The sequence below is a fragment of the Schistocerca nitens genome, chromosome 3 (genome assembly GCF_023898315.1).
Source record: "Schistocerca nitens isolate TAMUIC-IGC-003100 chromosome 3, iqSchNite1.1, whole genome shotgun sequence".
Classification (NCBI taxonomy): domain Eukaryota; kingdom Metazoa; phylum Arthropoda; class Insecta; order Orthoptera; family Acrididae; genus Schistocerca; species Schistocerca nitens.
The window spans coordinates 424,365,272-424,392,111 of NC_064616.1; the positions used below are offsets into that span (position 1 = coordinate 424,365,272).

The 26,840-nt window shown below is 39.0% G+C and overlaps 1 protein-coding gene across 2 annotated transcripts in view; it reads right to left on the reverse strand.

The window, feature by feature from the left end:
- LOC126248367 (cytosolic 10-formyltetrahydrofolate dehydrogenase) overlaps positions 1–26,840 on the reverse strand; it is a 166,717-nt gene that overhangs the window by 87,840 nt on the left and 52,037 nt on the right. For both annotated transcript variants that reach the window (XM_049949295.1, XM_049949296.1), the window contains exons 6-8: positions 23,558–23,782; positions 6,184–6,395; positions 2,680–2,956 (exon numbers count right to left, since the gene is read on the reverse strand). In XM_049949295.1, coding sequence (XP_049805252.1) covers positions 2,680–2,956; positions 6,184–6,395; positions 23,558–23,782 — 714 coding nt within the window. The remainder of the gene's footprint in view (positions 1–2,679; positions 2,957–6,183; positions 6,396–23,557; positions 23,783–26,840) is intronic.

Below are 26,840 nucleotides of genomic sequence, written 5' to 3' on the forward strand. Positions count from 1 at the left end.
GGAAATATGATTGACGACAGTGCTGCCAAAACAGAGTAACAAGACACAGCGTTCCAAAATTCCTTGACCAAAGAAGGTGAAGTAAATATTCCAGAATTTGAATGAAGAACAGCTGCCAACATGAGTAACATAGAAGTAGATACCCTCTGACTAACGAAGTAACCTAAATCACTTAACAAAATCAAGTCTTGTGTTCCAGACTGTATACCAGTTAGGTTCCTTTCAGAGTATGCTGATACAATAGCTCCATACTTAATCATATACAACCTTTGATCAACAAAAGATCCGTACCCAGAGACTGGAAAGTTGCACAGGCCACACAAATATTCAAGAAAGATAGGAGGAGCAATGCACTAAATTACAGGCCCATATTATTAATGACAATATGCAGCAGGATTTTGGAACATACATTGTGTTCGAACATCACAAATTACCTTGAAGAGAGTGGTCTATTGACACACAATCGGTACAGATTTAGAAAACATCGTTCTTGTGGAACACAACTAGCTCTTTACACACACACACAAAGTGTTGAGTGCTATTGACACGTGTTTTCTAATCTATTCTGTATTTCTAGATTTCCAGAAGGTTTTTAACACTGCACCACACAAGTGGCTTGTGAAATTACATGTTTATGGAATATTATCTCAGTTATGTGACTGGATTCACCATTTCCTGTCAGAGAGGTTAGAGTTCATAGTACTTGACGAAAAGAAGTAGAGTAAAACAGAGGATATTTCTGGCATTCCCCGAGGTAGTGTTACAGGCCCTTTGCAGTTCCATATCCATATAAACGATTTAGGAGACAATCTGAGCAGCCATCTTAGGTTGTTTGCAGATGATGCTGTCATTTATTGACTAGTAAAGTCATCAGAAGATCAAAACAAATTGCAAAACGATTTAGAAATGATATCTGTATGGTGCAAAAATTGGCAAGTGACCCTAAGTAACGAAAAGTGTGAGGTCGTTCACATGAGTGCTAAAAGGAATCCGTTTAACTTTGATTACATGATAAATCGGTCAAATCTAAAGGCCGTAAATTCAACTAAATACGTAAATTCAACTAAATACCTGGGAATTATAATTACAAACAACCTAAATGGGAATGAACACGCAGAAAATGTTGTGAAGAAGGCAAACCAAAGATTGTGTTTTATTTGCAGGACACTTAGAAAATGTAACAGATCTGCTAAAGAGACTGCCTACTTTACACTTGTCCATCCTCTTTTAGAATACTGCTGCACGGTGTGGGATTCTTACCAGATAGGATTGAGAGAGTACATCGAGAAAGTTCAAAGAAGGGCAGCATGTTTTGTATTATTGTGAAATACGGGGAGACAGTCGCTGAAATGATACAGGATTTGCAGTGGGCATCATTAAAACAAAGGCATTTTTCATTTGGGCAGAATCTTCTCACGAAATTTCAATCACCAACTTTCTTCTCCGAATGTGAAAATATTTTGTTGACGCCGACCTACATATGGAGAAACAATCATCAAATACAATAAGGGAAATCAGAGCTGGCATGGAAAAATACAAGTGTTTGTTTTTTCCGTGCACTGTTTGAGATTGGAATAATAGAGAATTATTGTGAAGGTGCTTTTATAAACCCTCTGCCAGGCACTTAAATGTGATTTGCAGAGTACCCATGTAGATGTAGATGCAGAACATAAGCAGTTTACAGAATATGCTTCGCAAGAATCTGGGAGACACTATATTATACTGACTTCTTACAATATAAATTCTTACATGCATGTCTGAAAGAACAGACACAGATTATGGTCCAAGCTGTACAAAATACTTCAAAAATTAATTCACTGATGGCGAATTCTTTGACATCAGATGTTTTAGCTATAGATCTACTATGCAGTATTGACATATGAAGAGTTGTGTGAGATGAGGACTCAAACCCGGATTTCCCACTTATTGTGAACAGTCACCTTAGTTAGTTGGTGTTTAACATCCCACTGACAGCAAGGTTATTTGAGGCAAGCTGTCACCTTAACCACTTTGGCTATCCATGAATGCTCCCCAGACCAATCCAAACTTCCATGTTTCACATTGATATAAGGATGTAGACAGTGTGACATGTAGAAGTTTGGGTTGGTCTGGGGAGCATGCACAGAGAGCCAATGTGATTACAGTGACAGCTCGTGATAAGTAGGAAATCTGGGTTCGAATCCCCATCAGGCTCAAATTTTCATATGTTGGTATTGGATAGCAGATCTATACCTAATGTAGTTGATGTCAAGACATTAACAGCCAGCAAATTAATTTCAAAATATAAATTCTGTATGAATAATATTTTCAACTTTTAGTGGCCAGTTAATTGTGCTAATAATGGTGCTGCGTATTTTGCATACCTCATTACAGTAATGGAAATACCACTGATGAATATATTATGTTAAAAGAGAGGCTTATCAATTACAAATGTCAAAGGAGCAGTCTAAATAGCCATAGTTTTCCTCAACTTTCAGTATCATTTTCTATTTCAGCCAGAGTAATGATACTTCACTAATCAATCTGATTTATGGTAAGTCTGACACAGATTATACACGCAGCCACTGGATTAAGAAAATAAACTGATCACTGAAGCAAAACCACATCACACGATAGGAAAGTTATAGCTAAGTTTGGAGTTATGACGAAGTATTCCCTATATTAATTATTTATACAAACCTTGCAAATAAGAGATTCATCATATGGATTTATACAATTCAGTACTTTTCCAGATTCAGAATTGACAAATTCACCATTTATGAACAACTGGTGTGGAAATGAGATGTCCATGTTATTGGCTATCAGTCTGAAAACACTATGATCCAATTTCTTCTCATCTGAACCACCTCTGGCTTTTAATACACACAGACCAACAAAGCTCTCAAATGTAGTGGCCATGAGGATGTCTTCATTCTGTATACTGACATTAAGTTTTTCTTTCACTTCCTCAACCAATCTGAAAATTGAATATATTACTTAGTGGTGACACACATTTGAAATAAATCCATTAACATATGACACTACCAGTAGTGCATTTGTTACCAACATGTGAATGGGCTAGTCAATTTTACATTTTTTCATAACAGAACTTGTGTTTTCAGCATTGTACGTCACATTTAAGGCCAGATAGATCTCTGTTATTGGCCAAAAAATGCATCAAGAAACCAAGACTTGATTAATCAGCAAGAATGATTGAACTTGTGCAATCAGAAAAAATTCAAGAATGAATTTCAAGTTTTAAGGAGCTGTAGAATAAAGGGTAAAAGGGAAAACGGAGGTAATTTGGCAAAATGATGGACAATTCATTAACATATTGCAATGAATAAGAGAATATCAGATGCACATACATTTACGAGGGCCGTTCAGAAAGTAACCTCCGGTTGATTTAAAAAAATACACCAAGTTAAATAAAAATATTTTAATATATACATCTTACAACTACATCTTTGCACTATTTTTCTACATAGTTTCCATAGCGATTGAAGCACTTATCGTATCTCTTCACAAGCTTTGAAATTCCTTCTGCATAAAAATCACCCGCTTGTGCCTGGAGCCAGCCTGTGATCGCATCTTTGAGCTCTTTGTCGTCATCAAACCGCTGTGACCCGAGCCATTTCTTCAAATGCATGAAGAGGTGATAATCACTTGGCGCCAGGTCTGGGCTGTAAGGTGGATGGTTGATAACGTCCCACTTGAAGGACTCAAGAAGGGCCGTTGTTCTGCGAGCAGAGTGAGGACGGGCGTTATCATGCAAAAAAACGATACCGGAAGTCAGCATACCACGGCGTTTGTTCTGTATAGCCCGTCGTAACTTTTTTATTGTTTCACAGTACACGTCTTGATTAATGGTCGTACCACGTTCCATGAATTCAACCAACAACACCCCTTTGGCATCCCAAAACACCGTTGCCATCAGTTTTCTGGCAGAAAAATCTTGCGAGGCTTTTCTTGGTTTGGTAGGCGAATTTGAATGTGCCCACACCTTTGATTGTTCTTTTGTCTCAGGGTTCTCGTACTTAATCCAGGTTTCGTCACCGGTCACGATTCTGTTTAACAATGGTTCTCCTTCGTCCTCATAACGTGACAGAAAGTCTAATGCAGAGGCCATTCTTTGAGTTTTGTGGTGGTCGGTAAGAATTTTGGGCACCCATCGTGCACTGAACTTACGGTAACCCAATCTTGCTGTCACTATCTCGTACAAGAGTGTCTTAGAAATCTGTGGAAAACCAGTAGACAACTCCGAAATTGAGAAACGTCGATTTTCACGAACTTTTGCATCAACTGTCTGAACGAGTTCGTCAGTCACCAATGATGGTGTACCACTCCTCTCTTCATCATGAACGTTATCTCGTCCACTTTTAAATAAACGTACCCATTCACGGACAACTCCTTCACTCATAACTCTTGGTCCGTACACGGCACAAAGCTCACGATGAATAGCTGCTGCAGAATATCCTTTGGCTGTAAAAAACCTTACGACAGCACACACTTCACATTTGGCGGGGTTTTCTATTGCAGCACACATTTCAAACTGCCACAAAAACTAAACTAGCGCAGGTACGACGTTCACTCGACCACGGCTTGATGCCGACTGACCTGTTGAGTGCGTGAACGCACAGATGGCGTCGCTACTCCCCCCACAACCCGCACTGTGACCAATCGGAGGTTACTTTCTGAACCGCCCTCATATATGCACCAGTCTTCACTTATATAACACTGGTAATTTTGTGACAAATGCTAAATCCAAATCAAATTATGAAGCATATACCTCCAGTTGTGATGAGATCTGTGAAGTTACTGTAATGCTGTACTCACAGACTGGATAATAAGTGATCACTAACATCTCAGCTAAAATTCACTTGCGAATTAATTTTTCATCCTTTGAGGGCAACCATAGAGAAGACACATATATCAATTTCCTAAAGATGAAACAGCGAATGAATAGCGAGTGTGATGATTTTACTCTACTCATTAAGCCACTTAGCCTGTGTCCCTATTGGCATGATTAATTTCAAAGCAGTGTCCAACGTGTCAACCCATACTGAAAAATGTGTAATGACTAAACTTTGAGCACTACCTTCAGAGATTGAATTCTTTGCTCCCAAGACTCTAAAGGCATTTAGAGGTTTAGTGCTGTACCAATCTTTCTTACTCACTAATGCTGGAAGTTAGATATGAGTCGTCATGTTCCACTCCAAATTAAAAAGACTCTTCAAAATCAACACTTACACCTGGTGCTCTTTAAACATGATAAATTAAGTCACCCATTGTGAGCAGATATCGCATCAGAGTTTAATGCTCCATTAATGTCAAAGACAATATTGACTGAACACAACTGGAGATTGCACAGTGATGGTGGGAAAAGAACCTGGGTGTGGCCACATGGGCGGACAGGGAATGTGAACACCCCCCCCCCCCCCACACACACACACACATATATGGGTTCAGTGTCTTAATCCCACTGCCATCTTGCTCAGTCATGTGGAACATGCATTCCTTGTAAATGATGTTTAACAGCTTTGTCACTGATTTCAGGGACATTAAAGGATCTTCTTCACAATGGTAGCAACTCTGTTGATCATGGCCTCATGCATCGTGGTGGCTGCAGAAAACTGACCATGTTGTCTTGAAGTCATAGCTTGTTTAAAACTGTTTGAACCATTAAATTATGTCACACTATATTATTCCGGAGACCTTTCTAGGTCTCAGACATTTATGACATATATATGCAGAATGAAGCAACAAATGAAAATTTGTACCGAGGTCAGGATTCGAATCTGGCAGGAGACCAAGATTCAACTCCTTGCCTTGTTATAAAGTTTCATTTGTCACTTTAGTTTGCATATATGCATCATTAAATTATGGTTGACTACTGCAGATTATTTTCAACATATACATTCAGTAACTTTTCCATTAGTGTCAATGATAAATTTCTGCAAAGGGATGCAAAATTTCAAGCTAAATGCAAGTCTCAACCAACTCCATTTTCTATTAATTTGTTCTGTTTTGCTTTCGTACATTTACCAGGAGCTTACAGACAAAAATTTCGCTTTTATATCATTCATACATGAGCTGATCTCCTTCCAAAATAATGTTTTGCTGCCAAAGAATTCACCCTTGCTCTTTAGTGGATTGGCTTCATATTTATTCAAAGTGTAATGTCTGTACTTGTTTGCAACCCACCTTACAATATCCATCGATCCAGCACCAGAACTGAAAAAGTCAGTCTGATCTGACACTTCCATACTTAGTATCCCTGACCAAATAGCTCTAAGGACTTCAGCCATTCCTCTTTCTTCATCTGACAGCTGTACTTTCACAGTGGTATCAGCTTCTTTTCCATAGTTTGAAGCGGGTATCATTTTTCCAGCAACAGATATTCGTTGTACATTGAGCTGTTGAATAAGAAGAAAGAGGCATAAATATTGAATAGGAAAGTATTTTTTACAAATTTACAAAGGAAAAAATATAGTCCATAAAATGAAAAACAAAAGTGTGTACAAATTATGACAATAACCTATGCAAATGTATTAAGCTGTCTTGACAGTCAACATGGGACTGCATTACAGTGCGCTACAATGCAATTTTCCAACCAAAGCTGAAGCAGAAAAGGCTCTGCAGTAATCATTATTGACAATTTCTGGCTTTAAAATGAATTGATGCTGTACCACTCCTCCTCACCTATCTGGCTATATGAGGTATCCTAATAACTACAGATAGCACCACCATTATGCTGCGACTGCGCTAATCAATAGGAATTGAACCTTTAAGATCTGCATTATGATTACAAAAAGCTTCTGTTGAACAATTAACACAGTTTTTAGCTTAGCCCTACTGATTTATTAAATAGTAAAATTCAATTAAATACAGCTTGACTGCTGGATATGGCAGTCATGTGTGTGTGACGTGTGCTTGCTCGTGTGACTGAATGTGTATGCGTTTCCTTTTCTGGCCAAAAACTAATGTGTAAGTGTCTTTTGACTGCATCTATCTGGAACTTAATGTGTCATCTTTGTGGTAAGTAGCAGTCCATCTTCTCCTTATATTGTTGATATTCCAATCTGGAGTTTTGATTGTTTGATACTATATGAAATCATATTTTAATTAAGTTCAATATAAAAATTATTTCAATAAGTGTGAGAGTGATTCCAACCAAGTGCAAGCTAGGCACTTACAATCACTACTCACTCTGTGTTAGCACACACTCTACCACATACCCTGCACAGCCAGAACCATTAGTGAAGAGAAGTTCATACTGTCTGTAGCTTTTATTGGTTTTGCTGGCACATTGCTGTTCTGGGCTATTCTGCCTGTATAACCATTAACAGGTGCACAGCAATAATTAAATAAACCAAACAATAAATAAATCCTACCATGAGCATAGTATGCTCACATTCTCAGACAAAAGGAAAAAAATAGCTAGTGATTTTAAAAAAAAGTAGTGAAAAGATGTTTTAGTTCTGTGAACTGTATCATAATTAATTGAAAAAAAAATGGAATTTCATATAAAATCAGCTTGAGGTACCTAACAAAATGCTTAAAAGGTTACATCACATTACTCAAAAACATGAAACTCAAGAAAATCTTAAAAAGCAGTGTATATAACAAAGGTATTTTACTAAAAATGTAAGGTAAGGAATAGAAAAAACACAGAACTGGAAAATCATTACATCAAATGGTAAAAAAAAATCAGTACATGGTTTTAAGTCACTAATGTTAGGTTAGAATGACCCAGTATTATAAATAGCTCATTATTCACAAGCATAATAAGTCATCATAATTGTGTAAAAATTCCATCATAACAATACATGATCAATTTTACTAATATCAGTAGAAAGATAAAATCATGCAAGCATAACAAATGGAACATAGTTCACAGTTTACTAAATCCAGTTGCATGAGAAGAATAAAGTTACAAGCCTTGCCCACATGTCGGGAAGGTTGTTCCGAGTACATTGCAAAAGTTTCTCTTGGAACCCCTTACACATCCTCCATAAAGTTCTCATCTCTTCCCCGTGTAATTTCCATGTTTTTGGAACTCTGAAGAAAGATACTTGTAGCTGTTGATTTGCTTTGGACAGAGGCATATGCCTGGGTACAGTCCTAGTTCTGTAGGCAACTGCAAGCATTTTTCCATTAAGGCACTGACCATCTTGTCTCACAGTGGGATAAATGTATTAGTAGTTATGGTGATTACTTTTGAAATAATAAAAAGTTTATCTACTTTTTTCCATCTGTCTCATTTGCATTTGACTGCCCCTTGTAATATACACTCATGCTCATAAATTAAGGATAATGCTGAACATGGCGAAACAACGCTCAGGTGAGCGGTTTGCGAGTTTAAATCACCTCGGAGTGTGACCATGCAGTGCATTTGACCTGTGGTCGTCGCATGGTGGCGCTGGCAGCAGTCCACATATGCAGAGGTGTGTTGGTGCATGTCAGAGTACAGTGCAGGGAGTAAGTGTGCAGACAATTTCAGATGTGCTAATGGTGACTGTGTGTTGAAAATGGCTCAGAGAACACATATTGATGACGTTATGAGGGGTAGAATATTAGGGTGACTGGAGGCTGGTCAAACACAGCAGGTCGTAGCACGGGCACTCCGTGTGCCACAAAGTGTGATCTCAAGATTATGGCAATGATTCCAGCAGACAGGAAACATGTCCAGGCACTACAGTACGGGATGTTCACAGTGTACAACACCTCAAGAAGACCAATATCTCACCATCAGTGCCCGCAGACGGCCACGGAGTACTGCAGGTAGCCTTGCTCGGGACCTTACCGCAGCCACTGGAACAGTTGTCTCTAGACACACAGTCTGCAGACGACTGAACAGACATGGTTCATTCACCTGGAGACCTGCAAGGGGCATTCCACTGACCCCTGGTCACAGGAGAGCCCATAAAGCCTGGTGTCAAGAACACTGTACATGGTCACTGGAACAGTGGTCCCAGGTATAATCTGAACAGTGATTCTCACCGGGTTTTCATCTGGTGTGAACCAGGAACCAGATATCAACCTCCTAATGTCTTTGAAAGGGACCTGTATGGAGGTCGTTGTTTGATGGTGTGGGGTGGGATTATGATTGATGCACATACACGCCTGCATTTCTTTGACAGAGGAACTGTAACGCACGGCCCTACTAAGCTGCCATTGTGGAGGAGTAACCTGAAACAGAAGATATCAGGTGAATAGAGTGGCCTGCCTGCTCTCCAGACCTAAATCCCATCGAGCACGTCTGGGATGCTCTTGGTTGACGTATCGCTGCATGTCTTCAAACCCCTAGGACACTTCAGGAGCTCCGACAGGCACTAGTGCAAGAATGGGAGGCCATACACCAGCAGCTGCTTGACCGCTGGATCCAGAGTATGCCAACCCATTGTGCGGCCTGTGTGTGTGTGCATGGTGATCATATCCCATATTGATGTCGGGGTACATGCGCAGGAAACAGTGGCATTTTGCAGCACATGTGTTTCGGGACGGTTTTCTCAACTTATCACCAACAGGGTGGACTTACAGATCTGTGTCGTGTGTGTTCCCTATGTGCCTTTGCTTTTAGCGCCAGTTTTGTGTAGTGCCATGTTGTGTGGCATCACATTCTGCAATTATCATTAATTTATGAGCATGAGTGAAGTTTATGTCTCTTGAATCAATGACATTTCTGACAAACACATTTTTCTTGCTGACAACATGCATTAGACTGCAATATTCACTCTCTGAGCACTCTATGGTGCTGTTATTTAACATGCAACAAATTCCATCAAGCGCCCACTTCTTTGCTGATGGAATTGGATAACTCTTAATTAAGAACAGTTCATGCTCTTTAACCTTTAAGTAACAGACACATCCTTTTATAAGTTCCAGTTTTTTGTAGAAAATGTCTGAATAACATCTCAATAATTCACCAAATTCTCCTTTCTTTGTGGCAGTTAATTCTACTATGTCTTTCATCTTCAAAAAGGATGTCATTGATAGTATTTTGAGTGAAATTTCCTTTTCTGTAATTAACTCAATCTCTATTTGACTCTGGAGCCATGAATCTTTCTTCTTGAGATGTCCTTAACATCCTCAAACTCACGTCTGCAGACCCCCGTTACTACCACCAACATACCCTGGATCATGCCCTTGCTTATGGAGGGACTTCTGATATTAAACTAATTAAAGTATGATTTCAAATCATATATTAGTCAGGGAAACTAATCAATTAGACTGTGGCACAGGGTATTGTCATTTATGTAGCATTTTTTATTTTTTTATTTTTCACGTCTGTCAAAGTGAATTTTGTTTATTTTCATCATTTAATAAACTGACATGGCCAAGCTAAAATTGTGTTAACAATTCAAATAGAAACCTTTTATGATTATAATCAAAATCCTCAAGGTTCAATTCATATTGGCCAGAACAGTCACAGAGTAACAGCGAAGCTAGCAGCAGTTATTAGGACACTAGAAGACACTCAGACAATGACCTTCACAGAAGCACATGGCGAGTTTCAGCAAAATTTAGAGAGTTCGATCAGGTGCCTTGAGATATTTTGGAGAATAACTATGGATTTAATTTTTCTATTGTGATAAATTTGAGAACTGTTAGACACTGTTTAGTGACTTATTTTGAAATAGCTGATACCAGTAAAAATGGGAGTGCGATAGAGGATGCAGGACCAATTTAGGTTAATATTGTGAATGTCGATAGCAGTAACAATTCTAGAGTTTCATTACACTTACAATGTCAACTTCTCACTTTCCTTACATATTTAAATGGGACTTTTCTGTACATGTCAGTCATTTTACAACATGAAGATGAAATACTGTATTGCCTCATATTTAGGACTTGAGTTTCACAGTTTTCACATACTGGCTTCATAACTGAGAAATATTCCTATTACTGTAAATTCCAGACCCCCTGTCTTGTCTCTAGCATAGTCAAACTTACGCAGGGAATTAGCAGACAGTATGCTGCTTGATATTTTATTTCTGTATATAAGTGTATTTCAGCATTATTGCCTTCATCAGTACATGTGCTAACAATCACATTTATTTATATTTTATGTAATACAAAATGTACAAAGGTTTTTTATATTTTTTACATTGGACATTGTACTCGCATCACCTTGTTGTAGATGGACATATGTCTACTTTGAGTATACTGTTACTGCTGTCCGGTGTTGTTAGATGTATTATTTTTTCACTAACATTTTAAAGTTTTTCGATGATTTAATGTTGCATGCATATTATAATACATTTTTTCATATTTTGACAATCACAGAAATTCAAGTTTCATAACTAGTTGTTTACCCAAAGATATTTATGTTGTTGCAGGTCACGTATCCATCGAACTGTTATTGATGTGTTTGTAATCTCTGGTGTTTTGTTTATCCATTACCCAGAGACTACAAATACATCAATAACATGTGTGGACGCGCATTTTTGCTTGCGGCTTCCGACAGAGGTCGCTGGGGTGGCCGATGGCAGTGCAGAGTAACGACAGCCTCCGCGTTTGTGGCTTCTGACAGAGGTCGCTGGAGCGGCCGATGGCAGCGCAGAGCAGCGGCGGTAGCCTCCACGTGTGCGCCGAAGTCTTTGGTTCTTCATCCTGTAGGTGGCGTTGCTCTCCTTCCAGCTATCGTTTGATATGGTCGCTATTGGCCATCGAATTTGGTGCCTCCACACATGCGCACTTCCTGCCTAAGACTGGTATAAATAGGGGGCTCTGGTCCTGCCTTAGCAGTGTGTTCGTCGCACCTGAAGATGTCGGCCAGTTGCGCTGATGAAATATTGTGGAGTTTTCACTATGACATCTGACTTCTCGCCCGAGAACCATATATACAACATCAATAACAGTTCCATAGATACATGACCCAACAACAACAAAAATATAATAAACAACTAGCTATCAAAGTTGGAATCTCTATGACTGTCAAAGTACTAAACACAAACAATTATATATGTGAAACATCAAATCTTTGAACAACTTTAAAACATTAATCAAAAAATATTACATCCAAAAACTACGGGTGGAAATAATAGCTTACTCAAAGATTAATTGTTTCCATCTACAACATCAAGATGCGAGTACAAATCAAACAAAAAAAAACCTTTGTAAATTGTATTTTATGTAAAATATTAATAAAAGTGATTGTTTGAAGATGTACTGATAAAGGCAAAAAAAGTGAAAATAAGCTTGTATACACACATCAAAAAAAGTTTTGCATCACATCAGTTCCCAGAACTCCTGAAGACAGACGTTGACTGTGGATATAGTATCACAGACACAGTTTCTTTGACTGTTCAGAGAAATCACTAAACCCACCCAAAGATGGAAACAACCATGCATGAGCAGCGCCTATTAGGTGTAGAGGGTCCAACAGCCGATCAGTTCCAGTCATTCCACCAGGAAGGACGTACACCTCAAGTGTTGTCTGTAGTTCAACCATGCCTAGATGGTCAATACCATGGTTCAATCGCGTCTGCATTGTTACTTTGTGCCAGGAAGGGCTCTCAACAAGGGAAGTGTCCAGGCTTCTCTGAGTGAACCAAAGCAACATTGTTCAGACATGGAAGAGATATAGAGAGAAAGGAACTGTGAACGACATGCCTCGCTCATGCTGCCCAAGGGCTACTACTGCAGTTGATGACCACTACCTATGGATTACAACTCTGAGAAAACCAGACAGCGACACCAGCATGTTGAATAACACTTTTTGTGCAGCCACAGGATGTCATGTTACGACTCAAATGGTGCGCAATAGGCTGCATGATGGGCAACTTCATTCCCAACGTCCATGGCGAGGTCCATCTTTGCAACCATGACACCATGCAGTGCAGTACAGATGGGTCCAACAACATGCCAAATCGATCACTCGGGACTGGCATCATGTTCTTTTCACCGATGAGTGTCACATATACATTCAACCAGACAATTGTCGGAGACGTGTTTGGAGGCAAACCGGTCAGGCTGAAGGCCTTAGACACACAGTCCAGTGAGTGCAGCAAGGTGTAGGTTCCCTGCTGTTTTGGGGTGGCATTATGTGGGGCGAACGTATGCTGCTGATGATCATGGAAGGGGCCATAACGGCTGTATGATACGTGAATGCCATCCTCTGACCGATAGTGCAACCATATCGGCAGCATATTGGCAAAGCATTCGTCTTCATGGACAACAATTCGCACCCCCATCGTGCCCATCTTGTAAATGACTTCCTTCATGATAATGACATCACTCGACGAGAGTGACCAGCATGTTCTCCAGACATGAAACCTATTGAACGTGCCTGGCGTAGATTGAAATGGGCTGTTTATGGACGATGTGACCCACCAACTACTCTGAGGGATGTATGCTGAATTGCCATTGAGGAGTGGGACAATCTGGACCAACAATGCGTTGATGAACTTGTGGATAGTATGCCACGATGAATACAGGTATGCATCAGCGCAAGAGGATTTGCTACTGGGTATCAGGGGTACCGGCGTGTACAGCAATCTGGACCACCACCTCTGCAGTTCTCGCTGTATGGTGGTACAACATGCAGTGTGTGGTTTTCATGAGCAATAAAGAGGGCAGAAATGATGTTTATCTTGATGTCTGTTCCAATTTTCTGTACAGGTTCCAGCACTCTCGGAACCAAGGTGATGCAAAACTTTTATTGAAGTGTGTACACAAAAATAACGTATCAAGCACCATACTGTCTACTAATTCTCTGCATAATGTTCTACCGTGACATAATATATCCTGCAGGTCCCATAATAAAGACACTTCTAATCAAACTTGTTTTAAGATACATTTTCATTCAGAAGAAATAATTCTTTTCTGCTTGTGATTTGCAGTAAACTGCAAACTAGTCCTCAAATTCCTCCATCATACAAGGATGGTGAGCAATATGACACCTGAAACTCTCCAAGCATGCATGAAATCCTGTAACTATTACAAAGAGCATGTTGCATATTTACGGGAGAGTATTATGAAGGACATGCTGGAGAATGGAACATTTTGTTTCTTTATTTCTCTCAATTTCCTAAATAAATGATTTGACAGCATTACACATTTTCACAGTGCATACCCTCAAATTATTGCTAAAATTGAAACTCATTTAAATGTGCATTTGACAAATGTTGCAGTCACCAGTTGAAAAATTATTTAATTTTGAATGACACACAACAGCCACATGCGTTGTTATTACACCTAACAAACCAGCATTTGTTTCCACACAAACACAAGACACTTTTTTAATTCACTGTCCAATACACACAAAATTGACTTTTGATAATTCCACAAAATTCATTCTCCTGTAGTAGTTACAATTAAAAACAGCAAGAAGCCAGGTCTCTCTGCATGTTTTTAAGATGTCAGTAACTAAATTTAGTATCTGGATTAAAATTGTAATTAAGTGCTTCCATTTTTGTTCTTGAAAAATTAGTCTTGCTCAAATATTTTCATATCCATCCTCAAATTTGAGTCAGTTTCCTGTCAGAGAATAAATATGTCAGACTGACTAGTTCTTTTCTTAAATTTTTAGATTTGCAATGAAAAATGCGTCAACATTAATTTATTATTTCTGATACCTGAATTAACATACAGTACATGACCCCTATCCCACTTTCACAGTCGGAGGCCTTCTTATCAATCACTTGCTATGTTTTATGGGTTCATGAAAACTGGCATCTGATGGTGACAATAGACAGAGATGAATCTAAACAGTTAAATTTCATTTTGATTCAATTTTTCTAATCTTGATAGTGTGTTTCATAATATAAAGATCTTGGATACGTTCACAGACACTTAGTACTGATGTTACTTCTAGTGTGTACTATATATTCTACTCATTAAGTGGAACTGCAAAGCCAACTATCTTGGCAAATGTCCGAAAAAGCATAAGGAAACTAACAAAATCTGACAAAGCATAAAATAGTCACAAAGAATTTAAAACAATAAAACATTTCTGTCTCAAAAACATTTTTTCTGTGGTTGCATGCAATGGAGGATGTAATTATATTACAAAAAGTCCCAAAATGAGGAAATATGTAAGCCAATTTACAACAAAAATACTGATACATAAAAGTAACCCACAAAAATGTTACCAAGGAGTAGAAAATACATCAAGTATTGTCCTTAAAACACTGTGTTCCAAGCATTATTTAAGTTCTGGCAGCAGTGATATGCAAAAATCTTATGCCAAAGCTTTCTTGCAGTTCATGAATTCTGATCATAATATGTGCACAGAAAATGCTTATCTACTTTGTGCAGCAATCTAACACTGATGACTTACACTACCTCAGTATTGATGGACAAAAGCAGTCACAGACAGACTTTTGTGCATTTCTAATGGCATTTGATAGCTTGTAGTGCATTCCCTGATAAATACACAAAAGTTTTTACAGATTAGGTAATCCAAGAGGATTCCTTTCTTGAAAGAGATGGTTCTTGGTAAGAAAATAATACTGGTTACTATTTCGTATAGATCTTTTTTACTTGACATTTTATTAATAAATAAAATTGATATGTAACATTTGTAACAAACTGTTTTGTTTTACCATCATATTAAGGAAGAGCTTTTCTCTTTTTCTGAAATTAGTTTACACCTTTGCTAATATAATTGTTGTTGTGATCTTCAGTCTGAAGACTGGTGTGATGCAGCTCTCCATGCTACTCCATCCTGTGCAAGCCTCTTCATTTCCAAGTAACTACTGCAACCTACATCCCTCTGAATCTGCTTACTGTATTCATCTCTTGCTCTTCCTCTATGATTTTTACCCCACACACTTCCCTCCAGTACTAAATTGGTGATCCCTTGATGTCTCAGAATGTGTCCTACCAACCGATCCCTTCTTTTGGTCAGGTTGTACGACAAATTTCTCTTCTCCTCCATTCTATTCAGTACCTCCTCATTAGTTGTGTGATCTACCCATCTAATCTTCAGCATTCTTCTGTAGCACTGCATTTCAAAAACTTCTATTCTTTTTTGTCTAAACTATTTATCATGTACATTTCACTTCCACATGTGGCTACATTCCACTCAAATACTTTCAGAAAGGACTTCCCGACACTTTAATCTATACTCGACGTTAACAAATTTCTCTTCTTCAGAAATGCTTTCCTAGCCATTGTCAGGCTGCATTTTAGATCCTCCCTACTTCGATGTCATGAGTTATTTTGCTTCCCAAATAACAAAACTCATCTACTACTTTAAGTGTCTCACTTCCTAATCTAATACCCTCAGCTATATTCTATCATACTCGTTTTGCTTTTGTTGATGCTCATCTTATATCCTCCTTTCAAGATACTGTCCATTCTGTTCAACTGCTCCTCCAAGTCCTTTGCTGTCTCTGCCAAAATTGCAATGTCATCGGCAAACCTCAAAGTTTTTGTTTCCTTCTCCTGGACTTTAATTCCTACTCCAAATTTTTATTTTGTTTCCTTTACTGCTTTTTCAATGTACAGACTGAATAACATTGGGGATAATCTACAATCTTGTCTCACTCTCTTCTCAACCACTGCTTCCCTTTTGTGCCCCTCGACTGTTATACCTGCCCTCTGGTTTCTGTACAAATTGTAAATAGCCTTTTTCTCTGTGTATTTTACCTCTGCCACCTTTAGAATTTGAAAGAGAGAATTCCAGTCAACATTGTCAGAAGCTTTCTCCAAGTCTACAAATGCTGTAAACGTTGGTTTGCCTTTCCATAACTTCTCTTCTATGAGAAGTTGTAGGGTCAGAATTGCCTCGAGTGTTCCTACTTTTCTCCAGAATCCAAACTGATCTTCCCCAAGGTCAGAATCTAGCAGTTTTTCCATTCTTCTGTAAATAATTCATGTTAGCATTTTGCAACAGTTGGTTCAGTAATTTTCACACCTGTTAACACCTGCTTTCTTTGGGATTGGAATTATTATATTCTTCTTGAAGTCTGAGGGTATTTCGCCTGTCTTGTAAATCTTGCTCACTAGATGAAAGAGTTATGTCATGGCTGGCTCTCCCAAGGCTATCGGTAGCTCTAACGGAATGTTGTCTACTCCCGAGACCTTGTTTCAACTTAGGTCTTTCAGTACTTTGTCAAATTCTTCACACAGTATCATATCTCCCTTCTCATCTTCCTCTATATTCCCTCCCATTTTCATAATATTGCCCTCAGTGCATCTCCTTTGTATAGACCCTCTATATACTCCTTCCACCATTCTGCTTTCCCTTCTTTGCTTAGGACTGGTTTTCCATCTGTGCTCTTCATATTCATACAGGTTCTCTTTTCTCCAAAGGTCTCTCTAATTTTCCTGTAGGCATTATCCACCTTACCACTAGTGATATATGCTTCTACATCCTTACATTCACCCCCTAGCTATTCCTGCTTAGCCATTTTGCACTTCCTGCCAATCTCATTTTTTAGGCATTTGTATCCCCTTTTGCCTTCTTCATTTATTGCATTTTTATATTTTCTCCTTTCATTGATTAAATTCAATATCTCTTGTGTTACCAAAGGATTTCTACTAGCCCTGATCTTTTTTACTACTTGATCCTCTGCTGCCTTCACTATTTCACCTCTCAAAGCTACCCATTCCTCTTCTATAATCCTTTCCCTTGTTCTTGTCAATCATTCCCTAATGCTCCCTCTGAAACCCTCTACAACCATTGGTTCTTTCAGTTTATCCAGGTTCCATCTGCTTAAATTCCTGCATTTTTGCAGTTCATAACAAAATAAATTGTGGCCAGAGTCCACATCTGCCCCTGAAAATGTCTTACAATTTAAAATCTGGTTTCTAAATCTCTTTCTAACCATTATACGATCAATCTGAAACATTCCAATATCTCCAGATGTCTTCCAAGTAAAGTACCTTCTTTCATGATTCTTAAACCAAGTGTTAGCTATGATTAAATAATGATCTGTGCAAAATTCTACTAGGCAGATTGCTCTTTCATTCCTTTCTTCCAGTCCATATGCACATACCATTTTTCCTTCCCTTCCTTTTCCTACTATCAAATTCCACATCACAATTAAATTTTCATTTCCGTAAAAAATCTGAATAATTTCTTTTATCTCATCATACATTTCTTCAGTCTCCTCCTCATCTGCGGAGCTAGTCGGCATATAAACTTGTACTACTGTGGTGGGTGTGGGCTTCATGTCAGTCTTTGTTATAATAATGTGTTCACTATGCTGTTCATAGTAGCTTAGCCATGTTTCTATTTTTTTTACTCATTATTAAACCTACCACTGCATTACACCTATCTGATTTTGTATTTACAACCCTGTATTCACCTGACCAGAAGTCTTGTTCCTCTTGCCACCGAAATTCATTAATTCAGACTATATCTGACTTTAACCCATCCATTTCTCTTTTTAAATTTTCTAACCTACCTGACAGATTAAGGGATCTGACATTCCACGCTCTGATCTCTAGAATGGCAGTTTTGTTTCGTCTGATGATGACGACCTCCTGAGTAGTCCCTGCCCGGAGATCGGAATATTTTACCCAAGAGAACGCCATCATCATTTAACCACACAGTAGAGCTGCATACCCTCACAAAAAATTACGGCTGTAGCTTCTCCTTGCTTTCAGCCGTTCGCAGTACCAGCACACAAGGGCACTTTTGTTGATGTTACAAGGCCAGATCAATCAATCATCCAGACTGTTGTCCCTGTAACTACTGAAAAGGCTGCTGCCCTTCTTCAGGAACCACATGTTTCATGTTTGTCTGGCCTCTCAACAGATAACCCCTCCATTGTGGTTGCACCTATGGAACGGCTATCTGTATCCCTGAAGCACACAAGCCTCCCCAGCATTGGCAAGGTCCAAAGTTCATAATATAATTAGGAGAAAACAAAGTAAGCATCTAAAGAAAGGAAAAAATCCACAATTCTGTGTCATGCAATCTACAAACAGTGTATGTTTGAGGATTAAAGAACGATCTTCATCTCCATATAAAGTTATTTAGAAATATTTTCAAAAACTCTAATCTGAGCATATTGTGTTCAGCATCATTTCCATGCCAAAAATGAAACATCACTCAAAATAGTGATTAGAGTCTTGTGGTCTTGTGCCAAAAGAAGTAATGTCAATTTTACTTCTGGGAAGTTCATGGCTAGTATTTTCTGGGGAGTAAATAGGATTCTTCTGCTTGATTATCTGAAAAGGATCAAACAATAAATGGCAAATACTACAGAAATCTATTGAACAAACTTCGTACATCCATAGTTGAAATGGAGGACAGTGGGATGTCAGCTGCTATAAATTTATATTAAAAATTAAGAATTTCCTCCACCTGTATTTAAGGTGTCTATTTTATTTTTACAACATTGAAACTAGTTCCCAAAATAAAATCGACACCTTAAATACAGGTGGAGGAATTTCTTCATTTTTAATATACACTACTGACATTAAAATTGCTACACCACAAAGATGACATGCTACAGAAGCGAAATTTAACCAACAGGAAGAAGATGCTGTGATATGCAAATGATTAGCATTTCAGAGCATTCACACAAGGTTGGCGCCGGTGGCGACACCTACAACATGCTGACATGAGGAAAGTTTCCAACCTATTTCTCATACACAAACAGCAGTTGACCGGCGTTGCCTGGTGAAACGTTGTTGTGATGCCTCGTGTAAGGAGGAGAAATGCGTACCATTACATTTCCGACTTTGATAAAGGTCCGATTGTAGCCTATCGTGATTGCGGTTTATCGTATCGCGACATTGCTGCTCACGTTGGTCGAGATTCAATGACTGTTAGCAGAATATGGAATCGGTGGGTTCAGGAGGGTAATACAGAACGCCGTGCTGGATCCCAATGGCCTCGTATCACTAGCAGTCGAGATGACAGGCATCTTATCCACATGGCTGTAACAGATCGTGCAGACACGTCTCGATCCCTGAGTCAACAGATGGGGACATTTGCAAGACGACAACCATCTGCACAAACAGTTTGACGACGTTTGCAGCAGCATGTACTATCAGTTCGCAGACCATAGCTGCGGTTACCCTTGGCACTGCATCACAGACAGGAGTGCCTGTGATGGTGTACTCAAGAACGAACCTGGGTGCATGAATGGCAAAACCTCATTTTTTTGGATGAATCCAGGTTCTGTTTACAGCATCGTGATGGTCGCATCTGTGTTTGGTGACATCGCGGTGAACGCACATTGGAAGCGTGTATTCGTCATCGCCATACTGGCGTATCACCTGGCGTGATGGTATGGGGTGCCATTGGTTACACGTCTCGGTCACCTCTTGTTTGCATTGACGGCACTTTGAACAGTGGACGTTACTTTTCAGATGTGTTATGACCTATGGCCCTACCCTTCATTAGATCCCTGCGAAACCCTACATTTCAGCAGGATAATGCACGACCGCATGTTGCAGGTCCTGTACGGGCCTTTCTGGATACAGAAAATGTTCGACTGCTGCCCTGGCCAGTACATTCTCTAGACCTCTCACCAATTGAAAACGTTTGGTCAATGGTGGCCAAGCAACTGGCTCGTCACAATACGCCAGTCACTACTCTTGATGAACTGTGGTATCGTGTTGAAGCTGCATGGGCAGCTGTACCTGTACACACCATCCAAGCTCTGTTTGACTCAATACCCAGGCGTATCAAGGCTGTTATTACGGCCAGAGGTGGTTGTTCTGGGTACTGATTTCTCTGGATCTATGCATCCAAATTGCGTGAAAATGTAATCACATATTAGTTCTATTATAATGTATTTGTTCAATGAATACCCGTTTATCATCTGCATTTCTTCTTGGTGTAGCAATTTTAATGGGCAGTAGTGTAAATTGAACAAACTCGTTGAAAAAGTATGTTAGATGAAACCTGAATCACACATGAAAAATATCTTCCACCAGGTAAACTAAATGTGCTTTAACAACTGGGAAAATTGTGGTGTTTGAAGTAAAAATTGTTGGAACATCCAAACTGTCCACAGGAATGCTACACTCTGACTTTCACCTGCTTTTACCTGTAAAACATTTGACTATAAAGTGTTTCAAGTACCATGCAGAGATTATGGCAAGCCAGAAATGGATGTTTTGCAGAGCATCCATAATTCCACTTCAATGGTGGAATCTACTCATTGTATAAACAATGGACAAAGTATGTTTGTCTACAATGGTACTATGTTGTAAAGTAATTGCATTTTTCACTGAAAAGTGCACACTTACATGGCAAGGCCAAGGATTTTTAAATTTTAACTCTTTAACTGGAGTAACAGCTCACAATGAATGTCCAAAGGTAAGTTGTTGATGATGATGTCGTCGACATAATCATAGTCACCATTGTTGACATAATCATTGTCATCATTACTGTTTTATTTGGTCTGAAGACTGATTTAATACAGCTCTCTACACCAGTTTATCCTCTACAAGTCTCTTCAACTCCCCATAATTATAGCAATCTACATCCACTTGAATCTGCGAACTGTAGTTGTCTCTTGGTCCCCCTAACATTTTTTATCCACTTTACTTATCTTCATTGCCAAATTGACTATTCCTTGATGCCTCAGGAGAAGACGACTTACTACAGTCAAAACTAGTCATGTCATTTTGTGTGTTGCATTCACTGAACGACTGTTGTGCTGAAAGCCACTGTATTTAAAACAACTGATCTAATATCTAGCCTGATAACAGAAACTTTTAAAAGGTTAGATATTCCTGAATATACTGAGGTCAGGAGCATTATAATTAATTTTTGCCATTTCGTTAATTTTTGATTTATTGAACAGAGGTCTGACTGGAAACACTTCTTCCATTTTTCCCAGTTCTGATCCCATTGATCTCACCCCCTAATCTTGAACACTAATACTGTATCATGAAGCACAAACACATTTCACATCTAAACCAACTTACATGGTGATGTTCCTTAAATTTGCACTTCTTATCATTTAAAACACATTTCTCATCTCTCTAATTTGTACAGCTAATTACATTTTGACTAGTTGTTATTGCAGTGTGTTAACCTCAAATACAACTGCAGTGAAACTTTCAGAGCTGATAATCGTGGAAATACCCAACACGATGCCACAGAACTCAAAAAGCTAGTGTGGCTTAGATACAAAAATAAAGTTTTTTTAATCTCACTACAACAGCCACAACAATTTTTCTTAGCAGCTGCTCAGACATAACTTTTTTTCTCACACCAGGCATCACATAAAGTGAGACCTTCTGTGAAGTTTGGAAGGTAGGAGACGAGGTACTGACAGAATTGAAGCTGTGAGGATGGGTTGTGAGTCATGCTTGGGTAGCTCAGTTGGTAGAGCACTTGCCCACGAAAGGCAAAGGTCCCAAGTTAGAGTCTCGGTCTGGCACACCGTTTTAATCTGTCAGGAAGTTTCATCACATAAAGTTTTTGTGCTGACCCTTTCTCTGATATAACTTGCTATTTCAACACTTATTTCCAACCAGAAAAATCATCAGTGTCATGGAAGTCTTATCTTCACTGATATGGCATAACCACGGGTAGAATTGAACCAAAGACACACGAATGCTGTTTAGTACAGAGACTTTCATCATACATGGCCCCCTCTGTATCTTTGGGCATTTGGTTCTTTGTCCTCATGCTGATTAACAATATTTCCTTTAGCAGTATATGACGTTAACGAAATACTTGAATTACAGAAGAGCATTACTTCAACAAACAAACTTTTATTCTTCACCAGACACAACTAAAGCACTTACATTTTACATTCAAGGCCATCATTTCAAGCATTTCACTGAGACAACTGTTTCACTAGTAATAAAAATGAGAAATCCTTCAATATTTCTATGGTCTATTTCTGACATCAATAATCATCTCCCCTACCTTCTGGTTTTAGTACCTTCTCTTCTCCACTTGTGTCTTTCTAACAATTTCTAAGATGTCCTGACAAAAGTTCCTGAAGAATTAAGTCTTTTGGTCACATTTTCTGTGAATATTTTAATAGCGTGTCAGGTCAAAAGATTGAATCACATTGTTACATTGACACTGAAATGAAAACAATTTCACACTACATCAAGCAAACAACTCAAATGAAAAAATCTTGTTTGGGCAGTGCATCTATCCATATGTCAGTTGACATGCAATTAGTTTCATTTCACATGCAACACTGACAGAATTAATGCTTCTGTGTCAGCTTACACTGTATGCTGTTTTTACTTCGTCCACAGTGCTACAGACTTCACATGAAAACAGGGATGACATTCACAGCATCCACAGACTACTGTAAATCTTTTCAATATATTTCTGTTAACAGGTAAATCATCTTTTTGCAGTTACATTATGATGTAACCAACAGATTCAAATCCAAATGCTGAAAAACAATTTACTCTGACAGTATCTTTTATTGTCATAAAAAACTATTCATAAATAAAATGATCTACTATCTATTCAAGAATAAGAACCTGGACAATTTAATTATAATTTTGACTGTTACCATGCCATCCTCTGAATAAAGTCACATTAAATTAAAACCTGAAGAGTTCTTCTGAAGTTTATGTAGCAACTTACATTATTTGGGTACAAGATTACAAAGATTCACACTACGTATATAATTAGCATTTCTTCAGATATTTCAAATACATATATCAGCTCAATACTCACCAGACCTCCATCTAGGCCACGTAGTAGTAACCCACCAGAATGAACAACACCACATCCTGCCATGCCATCAATAGTCACTTCATTGCCACTAGGTTCTTTACCATGCCATAAACTTGAACCAAATAACTTCACCTCTCGACCATCAATAACGGTCCATGCTCCAGGTGAGCTATCCATCCCACGAATAAAATTATGTATATTTTGTACAGGTTGATCCCATTTCACCTATTAAATAGTACGTTTGGACATTAATGACTTATAATCACCATGATTTGCAAACACTGCATGCAGTACACTCTCAGACAATTATATTTATAAAATATGCACAATTTAATTGCGCACCGGTAAAAAGAAAACTACAGTCTACAACATCAAAGCAAGAACAGCAACTGTGGAACTACTAACTACACAACAGATGGCAACTTTTATAATTTTTATCATAATCATCATCAACAGCAGCAGCAGCTTTGGTCTTAGGCCCACTCTTTTTCCTTATTGGACTTTATAGATTCTAAGGACAAATATATTTAAACACAACTGAAAGTGATACAAAACATATTAAAAAGGTGTATCTACAGATGACGTATAATGTAAGAAGATACAATGAAATGAGAAATGACTATAATATGAAGACAATGGCAGGACCTGACTACATTACAAAGGAGCAGATGCAAGAGTTAAGTGGCATACACAAGGTATCAAATATTTTAATGTCCTCTTTAATAGTACAGAAACAGAATGCATGAGGAATGTTCATTGCTCCATAATTTGTTCCACAAGTGCATCTTTTGACTGCTCTACCAGCTTTCTGATTTTCGCTGGGTGGCACATGCCCTAGTATCCAGCAGTATGAGACAAGAATGGCATGCCGTAGAATGGAAAAATGTTATTTGCTTTGAACGTTTTTGTCTGACAACCTCATGGGCACTTAAGGAACAGTTTGTCAAACCTGCTTTCAACCAAAAACAGCTGGAATCTTTAAGAACTCAGCATCTGCCAACACACAAGGGACATACACATCATTGGATTCCTACAGTCATTGACCCACAAGTACACTTTGAAGAAAAAGAAAATGTACGAGGTACCACAATTTTTTCACCTGTGCATTGTCTCTTTCTGTGTGCTAGGAATAGCTTAATCACATAAATACCAGTGTGTCTGTTGTACCACTGTGTTAAGACCTCTTTGTTAGCACTGAATTGTGGCTAGAGCTTCCTCATATTTTGCTTCAGATGATAATTTGTCTTATGCCATTTTATGGAAAACCGATGATGAATGCAATGAGAGCATAGGAATACGTATTTTTAACTTATCTTTATGATCTGTCAAGGGGGAAGGGAGACACGGGGGGAGGGGGGGAAAAGAGGGTGATTATATATATTGGAAATCAGAATGGCTGACTCTAAAGGGAAAATAATTGAGAAAAGTAATTCCTATACAAAAGATGCCACACTTTCGTATGAGGGAAATCCCATAAGTAATGTTGCCTATTTTTTTTGTAAGTACATAGACATATTTATTTCTACAATGGTTTACATCAGTTTACAGCTTGAACATTTAGCTATTTTTCGACATAATCACCATTTCTGTCAACGCATTTTTATAGACGGTGTGGCAGTTTTTGTATGCCCATGTCATACCATCTCGCCACCATGCTGTTATGAACCTCTTCTTTCACCTCGTCGTTGGAGCTGAATCACTGAGACCACAATTAATGCTGACAGGTACTGTGAGACTCTGAAAAAACTCAAATGGTCAATTCAGAATGGGAGGAGAGGAATGTTGAGCAAAGGCGTACACATTTTCCATGACAAGGCTTGCCCACACATCGTTCGGCAAACTGTAGCTCTCCTGCAACAGTTTCAGTGGAACATAATCACCCACCCACCTTCTAGTCCTGACTTGGCACCCACGGACTATCACCTGTTCCCTAGGTTAAAAGAACATTTGGCCGGAAAGCGATTCAGCTCCGACGACGAGGTGAAAGAAGACGTTCATAACTTTCTGAGCAACATGGCGGTGAGCTGGTATGACATGGGCATACAAAAACTGCCACAGCGTCTACAAAAATGCTTTTACAGAAATTGTGATTATGTAGAAAAATATCTAAACGTTCAAATATAACAGGAGACCTTACTTTTGGGATTACCCTCATATTTCAGAGCACCTGAAGAACACAAGAAGGAGCTTCAATGCATTCATTAAAATGACTTGCATGAAACTCAGAATCACACCATTAGAATATTTAAAGTGTAAGCCACTATCCCATTTTTCTGCAACAAATTATACACATCAAAAAAGTTTTTCATCACCCCAGTCCCCAGAACTCGGGAAGATAGTCGTTGACTGTGGATATTGTATCACAGAAACAGTCCCTTTGACTGTTCTTATGTCACTAACCCAGCCCAAAGATGTAAACAATCATGCATGAGCAGCACCTATTAGATTTGTGGTGGTGGGGGTCTAACAGCCTATCGGTTCTAGTCATTCCACCAGGAAGGAGGTACATGGCTCGTGTTGTCTCTAGTTCAACCATGCTTAGACGGTCAATACCACGGCTCAACCACGTCCGCATTGTTACTTTGTGCCAGGAAGGGCTCTCAACAAGGGAAGTGTCCAGGCGTCTTGGAGTGAACCAAAGCAATCTTGTTCAGACATGGAGGAGATACAGACAAACCAGAACTGCCTATGACATGCCTCGCTCAGGCCGTCCAAGGGCTACTACTGCAATGGATGACCGCTACCTATGGATTATGGCTCAGAGGAACCCTGACAGCAACGCCACCATGTTGAATAATGCTTTTCGTACAGCCACAGGACTTCGTGCGCAATAGGCTGCGTGATGTGCAACTCCACTCCCAACATCCATGGCGAGATCCATCTTTGCAACCATGACACCATGCAGCAGAGTACAGATGGGTCCAACAACATGCCGTATGGATCACTCAGGATTGGCATCACGTTCTCTTCACCGATGAGTGTCACATATGCATTCAACCAGACAATCGTCGGAGACGTGTTTGGAGGCAAACCGGTCAGGCTGAATGCCTTAGACACACAGTCCATCAAGTGCAGCAAGGTGTATGTTCCCTGCTATTTTGGGGTAGCATTATGTGGTGCCGATGTACGCTGTTGGTGGTCATGGAAGACGCCGTAATGGCTGTACGATACGTGAATGCCAGCCTCAGACCGATAGTGCAACCATATCTGCCGCATACTGGCGAGGCATTCGTCTTCATGGATGACAATTCGCACCCCAATTGTGCACATCTTGTGAATGACT